Here is a 10733-nt window from a genome sequence, read left to right as displayed (position 1 = left end):
CAAAATAACATCTGAGTGATTTGGGAGCTTTTTTTAAATTTATTTTTTCATCCGAATCAGCTTTAATGGCCAAGTAGTGGTGTCGCCCGAGGAATGAGCAAGGAGAATAATAAAAATAGGAAAATAAAAAATAAAAGAAAAATGAAAAATACTTTATTTATCCCAGAAGGGAAATTAAATTAAATTAAATTAAATTAAATAACAATTTTAAAAATGGTGAAAATACCTGTAAATATCTGTAAAATAATCAAGCAAAGATTTTTAATGAAGACAGCAGGTACGGTTAAAGGTTTGTTTGTTTGTTTTTTTGCTGTTAACACATAAATTAATACTTTTTTTCTTTGATTTTATTAGATACTATCTGTAATTTAACAAAATAAAAGTTAGTTAAATAATTACCGTTTTTAAATACTTATGTACAGAATTTTCTTCTTCAGAATATTGCAAATATCTTTACATTTTTCTGATTTAAATAAAGAATTTTTTATTTTTTTTTTTTACAGTCAAATGTTATAAAAGAACAAATTACCATTAACAAAATATACTTTTGATGCAGACATTATATACAGTCTGGCCTGTGTTTTTTTTTTTACAGTTAAACTGTAGTTTAATACTTTTTTGTGAGTTTACATGATATTATCTGTAGTTTAACAAAATAGACTAGATCTGTAGAATAACTTTAAAAATATATCTACCGGTTTGCATTTCATAATATGGACAATTTCTCTCTTAAATCTGTAAATAATGTTATTTAAATGTATTTAAATACAGTAAAAATTGTAAAAATATAGTTTTTGATGTGAATGTTTTTTGCAGCCTGTTTTTTTTATTATTAATGTTTTTTGTAGAATTTTACTAGTCATTATGTATAATTTAACAAAACAGAGAAAATCTGTAAAATAACAGTAAATTGTTCAAAAATGTACAGGTAAGGACGTCAGTTTTTTACAGTGTAATAAATCTGAGGGGCGATGCGGTGATACGGAGGGTAGAGAAACAGAAAGTTGCTTTTATTCTTCACTAATCTTGACACATTTGCTGGAGAATTAATGCACAAATATACAATCTTTACCCCCATTAAAGGTAAAATAAAGCAATTTTCAAAGTAAAAATCAGCGACATGTGCAATCTCTGACAAATGTTGCTTCATTTTTAGGGTCACAAGTCTAAATCTCCCCTCGTCCTCTGCTGGGGCTGCAGAAAACAGCAAACTGAGCTCAGACTCTCTGCCTGCGATAAAATGGGCGTAAACCGCCGCGAACAAGCGAGCAGAGTTTTTGTCAGGCTGGTGTAAGCAAACAAGTGAAAACAACAGACCAGGAAACTTGGCTTAAGCTGCGCTTCCTCCACATTTCTCAAAATTTGGTCTGAAGACAAGAAGCTTTCAGTCTCGTACGTCTGTGTTATGTGACTGATAATTTCTTTGCAGATGTAAAGGCGGAGATTTCGGGGGTGTTTAGAAGACATGCATTTGTCCCCGCTGCAATAAAACCATGAACCATGTGTGAAAAGTCTGCTGAATCTGTAGCGTTGATATGAAATGAGAACAGCTGAAGCAACACAGAATTCTGTTAGATTTTGAATTCTCATCTGGTTCCTGAATTTTGTGTTTTCTTTGACAAAAGCAAAGACATTTCCAACATAAATTAAAACAGAAAAGGCACAAATGGATGAAAAAAAGCATCAGGAAGTAGGGAACGAAGCGTTTGCAGCCCAAATTATCATGAGCGAACAACTCCAACTAAATGTTCAAACCGTCTTCCATGTGCAGATCTGAGCTCTCTGAAGCTTATTAAAGTGTGAGGAGGTTAAAATGAATCAGACAGTGAGGGAAAGTGACTACGTACATTCATGTGCTTTGATTTAATTCCACTTTCACTCTACGATATTTCAGAAGTAAATGTTAGACTTTTTACTTCATGAGTAATAAGCTTATAAAAGGCAATGAATCACTGATACATGGAGTTTAACTAGTTTTATCAGACAGATTTATACGCCTACAAATCACAACACATTATTCAAAAATCATCTATTTGAGCCTTGTGAAGTTTTACAAAAAAGCAGCAGGTGAAGCCTTTTGTCAAGTTTCAGATGACAGCATTAGTTGAAGTTCTACCAAAGAGGCGTTTACTCTGTGAACTTCTCAGATTGTTTCACATTTAAATAATGATTTAAAGCTTTAATATCTCATCAAAACAAAGATTACTTCAGAGGATGAGAATTAAAGACCCTCTCCAGTGAAAATCTCAGTTTTTCTTATCTAATTTCCACGTGGTGTTTTTTTAAATGTTGGAAAACACATCAGGAGCGAAATAAGCAGCTGATGTCATGGCCGAGCATTTCCACCGGAAAAGATCAAAATTTTATTTGTTACAAATCTAAGGACTCACTCTGGTCAGGTTTCTGCATCATTAATCTTCTTCTGTCTCAGTTTCCTGTTCAGACATGTAGGACTGAATTACTGCAATATCACAACGTGCCATTGTGTAGCGCTGAGCAGTTTTACAGTGTTTCAGCAGAGCTGTAAGTGAGCTGGTGTGCTTCAACTGCAGTGAATGGTGAGGGGTGAGTGCAGAGGGAGGAGGAGACGTCATAGATCTACACATTCCTGATGAAGCAACACTGTGAAGTTACATTTTATTGCAGGAAGAGATTGTTTTAGTGGGAAAAAAATCTTGTAAATATGTCATTTTTATACATAAAAATACATTTTTAGGGGATAAATCAACAGCTTTAAACCAATATTGTCTCTCAGAGCCTTTCTCTTACCACGTTCCTAACCTATTAATAATCTCACAACAGTCTCAGATGAATCTTGTGACCCTTTAGAGGGTCTGACACATAAATAACTAACTGCTTTTCTCTTTTTTTGGACTCCTAAATTAGAATCATAGTTTTATTTAAAGGTCCCGTGGAGGGGAAAAAACAAAAGTTTTAAAATATAAAAACATTTACCCATTACTGAAGCCTCAAACAACGAGCTAGCAGTTTTACAAGCAAGTGGGAATTCAACGTCAGTGCTACGTAGCATCTAACTAACGAATACTCAGCTCTGGCTGCACACACAGAGAGAGTTTTCTTCCTGAAGAGGCTGGGAGCAGCAGCAGTTCATTGGTTTTCAGCGTAAAACAGCCCATTTAGAAGAGGATTAAACCCAGGAGTGATAAAATCTTTGCAGTATTTTGACAGAAAAACTAAAAGATACACTGCTGAAAAGTTCCTCAACACTGGACCTTTAAGTTTTTAAACACTTTCTCCTCCAACAATGTTTCATTTTCAAGTGAGAATCAACTCCAGGGATTTCAAATATCTAACTAATACTCAGCTCTGGATGCACACATAGAGAGAGTTTTCTTCCTGAAGAGGGTGGGAACAGCAGCAGTTGATTAGTTTTTACAGCAAAACAGCCCCTTTAGAACTGGACTAAACCCAGGAGTTACACAGTCGTGGTGAAATGAACCATCTTTGCAGTGCTATTTAACATCTAACTAATACTCAGCTCTGGCTGCACACACAGAGTTTTCTTCCTGAAGAGGGCGGGAACAGCAGCAGTTGATTCGTATTCAGACTTAAACCGCTCATTTAGAACTGGACTAAGCCCAGGAGTTACACAGTCGTGGTGAAATGAACCATCTTTGCAGTGTTTTGAACAGGAAACTGAAAGACACACTGCTGAAAAGTCCCTCAATATGGAGCCTTTAAGAATTTAAACCTCCTCCACCACCTGAAACCAGGGATCATAACAGCAGACTTACCATTACAGGTGCCATCCTCTGCAGGAGTGTATCCCAGGATGCACTGCGCCGTGCTCCTCACTCGGGGGTAGCTGGGCTCCACGCCGCCTCTGCCTGGAACAGCCGGGAGGAAGGTGTCCGTAAACCCCGTGGAGGGGTCCGGGTAGGCAGCGTCGGGCAGGACGGGAGTGTCCTGCCTGTACGGCTGGTTGTAAAAGGTTCTGGGCATGCACAGGTATCCTCCGTTCTGGTTCACGCAGCGCATGTCTCCTCGGCACGCATCTGGCACGGTGCGGCATTCATCCACATCTGGAATACAGAGCAACCGATAAGGACATTCCTGCATCCAGCAACATCTGTGAGCCTGCGATCCATCCACTGCTGTGTCGGCTGGGGGATTTCATTCTGCTGCACAACTTCAGTTTGTTAAATGCAAGCTGAAAATGAGATTTTTCACAATAAAAGCCTGTAAAAGTCTGGACACTCACCTATACACTGTCTGGCCCTGCGGTCATAGGCAAAACCTTCTGTGCAGGTCTGAGGAGAGAGTGGATTTGTTGACAAACTAATGCAAATAATACACATTTAATGCATTAGTTTGTGCCGAAAATGCATTTCTATCGCTACATTAGCACTTTGTGTGTACTCAAAGCCTCTGACTTCATCCAAATGACATGGCGCAGCAACATGACCTTGACCTCAGCCTAAATGAATGAAATGTTGTGTTACCTGTCCATGTCCAGGCCGGATACAAAGCAGAATAAATACCAGAGCTGCCAACATCCTGCAAAAAGGGAATCACAAGTGTTTAAAGTCCTCTCTGAGACAGTTTGGTGGAGGGAAAAACAACAACTTGAAACTTGAGACAAGCATCCTGTTACATATTCATTCACACAAAACTGAAGGAGGAAAAAAAAAAAAAACTAATCCGGAGAGTACTGACCTCGCAGGAGAGCAAAACCTGAAGCCACGTATTTCAAAAAGCATGGTTTAGTGGTTTCTAGAGAGCTCCCTGAAAAAAGGAAAGATTTAGATCCCCTTCACCGCCACCCCCCACAACTATGCGCCTTTTTACGCGAAAGCCGACACCAGGTTTTCATTAACCGCTGTCTGCTCGAGCTGGAGCTTCGGTACATGAAACCAAGTGTTGCAGCGACCGACCCGCTCTTGTTTCTAGCCTCCTGCTCCGTCCCGTCCCGCTCCGCAGATTGTTTAGCAATGCAAATCCACGGGCCCCCCTTCCGAGCAACTTTCACAACAGCTGGATTCAATCAGCAGAGCCAGCCCCCTCCGGTCAGAGCGCGCCGCGGCCCCACAGCGGCGCACTCGCTCCGACAAGCGGCGGCTCCTGTGCTGGTTTGGAGGGCTGGAGGGTCGGTGGTGGGGGGGCGCACAAATACACTCAAATACACAGTGGGTGTCTTGTTTTCCAAAGTTATAAACAGCCCCCCCCCACCGCCACTACTACCACCACCCCACGGAATGACACTGTACATCTGGCGCTCCTGGTCGCCACATCTGGCACACACGAATGCGCAATTTTGGAGAGGAAGGAAAAAAAAAAAGAGAAGACAACCAGGAAGAGGGTCAGCAGTGGTGCCTTTATTTGATTTCAGATTCCAATTAAGTCACCTCAATTAAAGATCATCAAGGTAACTCCGCTTGAGATCTACAAAAAAAAAAATCTGAGAATTTACAGTTTATACATTTTCTTTTTTTTCAATCAATACACCTGAAACCCTGTAACATTCCTTCTGCAGCGGATTCTGATTGATGTCTATACAAAAATGTAGAGCAGCTCAGTTACTCTCTGGTCAGGTAAAGCCTATTAAATGTGCAGTTTTTTGTTTTTTTTAAACATTTTTGTAAATATATATATTTATATTAACCATTTACAATCCTGATTATACAACTATCTAATTAGCAAAAAATGCAGGCACTTCACTTTCTGCCTTGGTGCCTATAAATAGGAAAAAAACGCCACCCATTTACATATATATAACTATATAATAGTACTGTACTTAAACATAAGAGCAGTCTCTCATCAACCACAGTCAGCAGCTACGGCCATAATTACACCGCTTATTGCATATCACAGTCTGGCCGTCTGGAAAAGACAAGATTTTTCAACAAAAAAAAAAAAAACGTCTTTATGGTTTTAACAGATGTACTGAACCGCATAAATCTGTACGCAGGCTGCTGCTGCTGCTGCCAGAGAGTTTTCTAGGCAAGTCCTGGATCAGAAACAGCTCGCTGCGTTGTTGAAAAGAAAAACTACTCAAAAGTCGAGGAAATAAAATGCAAGTTGAAGGATGAAAACTGAAGGTTTCCTCTCGCAAACGGAGGTGATGATGATGAGACTCAGCCCACATGTATCGCGCTGCACACAGCGAGTCTACAAGGTCACTTGTGTTCAGAACTGGTGCGATGAATGAAAATCAAAGCTTAAGACGTAACTTGTGAACAAAAAAAAGTAGTTTTAAAAATCTAGTTCGTTGCTCACACACTGAACGACCCACAATTTTTAAAAATGTTCTCAACCTGCATCCTTTTTTGCACGTGGAGTCAATTCATTGTTAATGCTGAACTTGTGGGTCACACTTGGAAACACTTGCACTGATGTGTAAAGGGAGAGTCTGTTGCATAGAACAGGAAATTGCAAGTAAAACTGAATCTAAAAAACCTACTTTACTTTCAGTCCCCTCCAAAAAAAATGGTGATATTGAGCCTTTACCAAGTCTCTGGTCATTTATTTTTGCAGGAAATAATAGTAAAAAGAAAAAAAAAAAAGAGCAGCAACGAGTAGCAAAACTGCCCAAACATCTCAGTTCTGTGTAACTCATGTTGGAGCGATCACTGCTTTAACAGGTCTTTGAGCACAGCTCCAGCGCTGGCCTCGGCTGACACTGGCACAGGCGTGAAGGTGGGGAGAGCGTCGGAGATGGGCTTCATCAGCAGGTGACCTCCAGAGCCGCTGGAGCTGGAACCGGCCAGCAGCGGCACCGCGGCAGAGCGAGGCACCAGGAAGGGGTTGGACTCGCCGGCTCGCTTGCTGGCTGCTGCAGCTCCTGCAGGGGGGGGGAGACAGGATTATATTTAAATTAAGTTTGATGTGTTTGGGGAGGTAGGAAGAAAGAACGCTGCCTCCCGTCTGACAGGAGCGATTAAAGCACACGAGTGAGAGAAACATCCTGGCGGCGAGGTTTCCCCACAGGGCTCGTTTACCTGTAGCGCCGCTGGGAGCTGCGCTGCTGGTTCTTCTGGGAGGCGGCGCGCTCAGAGGCTTGATGTCGTGAACCGGGAGCTTTGGTGCAGGCAGCGTCGGGGTCGACTCGATCTCCAGGAACTTTACGAACATCTCAGAGAAAGACTGCAACAACAGGGAATAGAACAGGAAGACTTTGAGTGAATCAAAACAGGGATAGATCTTCTATACGTGCAACACAGGAAGCCCAAAACCAACTGTTAGCTTTAGTCGAGCATCCTGTTAAAGAATAAGTGTCTTGTTTAAAGACACTTGAGTAGAGCACTGGCTGAAAAACCTGCTGCTCTGCTGCCATTAATGCATATTCCTGCACGAGCAGGGATAGGATACGGCTGGATGGAGTGCAGACTTTAATTTTGGCAGGTACACAAACATGTAAATGTCACTGCATTTGATATTTTTCTTACCAAAAGTCACTGTTATTCATAGAACACATTTAAAACAACATATGCTGAGCCAAGGTGCTTTCCAACACAGAAATAAGAAAAACAAGAAATAAGAATGTTGTCATGAGGTAATATTTTCGTATGAATACTTTGTACACAATTCCTATGAAGGGAGTTGTGTTAACATGAAGTCAAGTACTTGCATATTGCAATTTCACAACCTCATCTTTTTCCCTGGAAGGATAAATATATTCTTGGCTCGACTGTTTCTGCTGTACGAGTGACGCAAAGGGAAACTGAACAAATGAAAGCTCCACTCATATTCCTTTATTTTCAGGCAGAAGTGTGATTTATTTTAATGTATAAATGTACAAATCAGATTTTCTTTTAGAGGTTCAGAGGTAAAGACCCTGGTTTGAGCTCTGCATCATAACTGTCTTTAAGAACTTCAGATGTCTGTCAGAGGATGTGTGCAGGGTGCTGCTGTGGCTAAAGGTGGAGATCCCAGAGTGAGTCATGGTACGCTGTGTAAAGATAGCGATGGTGTCAAGGTACAGCCATTCTGTGATACTTCATATTTTGCAGGACAATAACCTACAATATGTCACAACATCGGTGTAGCTGAAAAAGGGGGAAGAAATACCCCGAAAAAGGCAAAAAGCAGCAATTATGTATTTATTCACTGCATTGTGGTGTCAGTGTGTGAGTGTATTATCACTTTTTGTTGACTTAATTCACTTTCTGATCAGTTTTCCACCTGAAGCTTTCTTCTATACCGCCGGTTAGAGCGCCTCGTGTTTTAATAAAGATATCAATACTTGGAGGGGATGTATCTGTAAAGTTATAAGATATGCTGCAGTTTCATAATTTGGGTTATTTCTAGTTGCAGCCATGATGAGTAGCATGAATCATACTCTGACTGAGCATGTACAACAGTCAGCCACAACATTAAAACAGGTTTAGTAAACAACAGCGATCATTTTATGACAAAACAATATTCTGCTTCAGAAGCCTTCTATCCTGCATTCATGTGGATGTTACTTCAACATGTACCACCAATTACATATTGTTGCAGACCAAGCAAAGCCCCAGTGGCAGCAGCCTCCCCCAGCAGGACTATTCTTCATGCCACACCACAAAAACTACTCAGTGATGGCTTGAGGAACACAATCAAGAGCTCCAAGTGTTGACTTCGCCTCCAAACTCCTCAGACATCAGTCCGATCAAACATCTGTTAAATCCGCCAGAACAAGTACCGACTACAAATCCTGCAACCTACCAGAGGATCCGATGCCATCGTCCTGCGTCAATGCACCGACAAATCATTGCATTTTCCATTGTTGTGGCTGGTCAGTGTATGCAAAGATACCTTCTGGACGCTTCGTTTTGCTATAATTGGAGGCCTGTGGGTTTATGAACTACTATTTTTGTTTCTTTTGAGAAAAAATGTGTTTTGACAACTACTTATTCTATCTGACCCTCTTTGCAACTGTTTTAGTGATTATTATGCTCTCTTCTTCCAATTCTGAACTTTCTCCTGGTAAAGGATCATGTTTTTTTTCCCCCTTTGGATAAACTGATGGAAGACAGTTCAAGGAAGCGCAGAGTCTTATGTCCTTTCCAGTCATTGATTTAACCTAAAAACTCATCTTTGTGTATAAAAGTTACACAGTTAGAAGCTTTTTCTATGAAATTCTGGCCTTAAAACGGCTTAAATGCAACTACACGACTGCCTCGATTAAATTGTGCAGTAAGTCCACACCTCTTCTTGACCAATTTCTCACCTGTGTGCTGCAGCTCGAGCACACCAGCTCACCTAAATCTCTGCTCATATACTGTAAAACTACTCATCACTACACAATGACACAAAAAGTCTCACCCTGCAAGTTGTGAGGTTTGGCTCTTTAGGTTTGTTGCGTACAAAACTCGAAGTCTGAATCTGTGTTTATTGCAGAATCAAGATTGAAATAAACTATTTAAAAAAAAAAAAAAAAAAAGTATTTTCATCACAGGTGGTCTTGTTTGTTTCTTACCGAGTTGAGGCTTTGGCCACTGGTGGGTCTCTGAGGAGTGTTCGGGACGCTTTGTGCTCCTCTGCCTCCCAGCCAGCTTGACATCCATCCAGTAACACCGTGCCGTCCGTCCTCGTCCAACATCTGCAGATGGGAGGCAACAAGTGTCAATAAATACTGTTGGAGGATAAACTCTCCAAAGCCGACACCTAATATTTTACGATGAGTCGCACAGAACAAGTCTTTAACCCTTATCTAACCAAGAAACGGATGAAAAGCGCTGCCACAGTACACATTCGAGTGCTCCACAGTGTGGTTCAGGCTGGAGAGTAGATTTTCTTGTGTTTTCGAAGAAGCGGTCGGATTATTTTAGTTTTTAATTGCGCTTGGTTTCCTTTCAGCTTGCCACCACTTTCTGGAAAATTATTTTGCGGGCCCACTGTCTAGTTAAACTGATGTACAGGCTTCTTGTGATTCTTTGCAGACAGCCCACACTCCTGAAACGTTATCACTCACTGCCATTCATACTCCCTAATCATCAGCGTCATTTCCCTGGAAGGATTTCGACCCCATATAGAGTGTATGGATGACAGCATTGGGATTAAAAGGAACTAGAGGGGGGGGGGATAGCGGCCCCTCTGAGGTGGATTCTGAAAAGTCGGCTGGGTTTGTGGGACACTTGGCTGCCGTAATCACGAGTTGAGTGGAAAATTTAAATAGCATTAACAGGAGATGAGGGGGGAGAAGAAAAAAAAAAAAAAGTAGAATGACCTCCAACACAATAAAAATGGCTCTTCTGAGGAGTTGTAATCGCATTTGCCCCTCACCCTGTATCTGTTTTCCTTTAAGAGAGTTGGGTAATACACTTCTGAATCATTGGACCGAGTCCCACAGGGCTCCTGCCAGAAGATCTGGATTAGAAAATGCTTTCTCTTTCGGGGCCGAGCTCCGAGAGGATTTTTAAGGGGCTGTTGAACAGTGGGTTTTGTTAGCTGACTGTTTGAACCGTCTCTGCAGGACATGTTTACACAATTGCTCATCTCACAAAAGCGCAAACAGGTCTGTTGTCGCACAGTTAGACTGACCCGTGTGTGTAAACAGCGCGAGGGCAGAAAATGTGCCACCCTGACACAGATTCTGGCCGTCCGAAGCTTGTGAAGTAGGTCACACGTTCTGTAAATATTGCGCAATGGCAGTGTGAATTTAATTTAAATTCTGAAACCCAGCTCTCAGCAACAGAGCGGCAAACTGGAGACTTGGACTCACTGTTAAGTTATAAAACGAGGATGTTTTCCATGACTTGGACTCAGGACATGATTTAAATTGCAATGTTTTG

The 10733-nt window shown here is 41.2% G+C and overlaps 2 protein-coding genes across 2 annotated transcripts in view; both read right to left on the bottom strand.

Annotated features, from left to right (window-relative positions):
• fbln5 (fibulin 5) overlaps positions 1 to 4930 on the bottom strand; it is an 18808-nt gene extending 13878 nt beyond the window's left edge. The window contains exons 1-4 of the mRNA XM_008302706.1: positions 4678 to 4930; positions 4464 to 4518; positions 4223 to 4271; positions 3756 to 4043 (exon numbers count right to left, since the gene is read on the bottom strand). Of these exons, the coding sequence (XP_008300928.1) occupies positions 3756 to 4043; positions 4223 to 4271; positions 4464 to 4518; positions 4678 to 4721 (436 nt within the window). The 5' untranslated portion in view covers positions 4722 to 4930. The remainder of the gene's footprint in view (positions 1 to 3755; positions 4044 to 4222; positions 4272 to 4463; positions 4519 to 4677) is intronic.
• A 384-nt stretch (positions 4931 to 5314) lies between these two features.
• The window catches only part of trip11 (thyroid hormone receptor interactor 11), a 27114-nt gene continuing 21695 nt past the window's right edge, over positions 5315 to 10733 (bottom strand). The window contains exons 19-21 of the mRNA XM_008302705.1: positions 9419 to 9541; positions 6960 to 7104; positions 5315 to 6802 (exon numbers count right to left, since the gene is read on the bottom strand). Of these exons, the coding sequence (XP_008300927.1) occupies positions 6588 to 6802; positions 6960 to 7104; positions 9419 to 9541 (483 nt within the window). The 3' untranslated portion in view covers positions 5315 to 6587. The remainder of the gene's footprint in view (positions 6803 to 6959; positions 7105 to 9418; positions 9542 to 10733) is intronic.

This window comes from Stegastes partitus, unplaced genomic scaffold (genome assembly GCF_000690725.1).
Source record: "Stegastes partitus isolate 25-593 unplaced genomic scaffold, Stegastes_partitus-1.0.2 Scaffold1859, whole genome shotgun sequence".
NCBI classification, from domain to species: Eukaryota; Metazoa; Chordata; class Actinopteri; family Pomacentridae; genus Stegastes; species Stegastes partitus.
The sequence above is the reverse complement of the archived record's forward strand: the minus strand, read 5'-3'. Positions and strand labels throughout refer to the sequence as shown.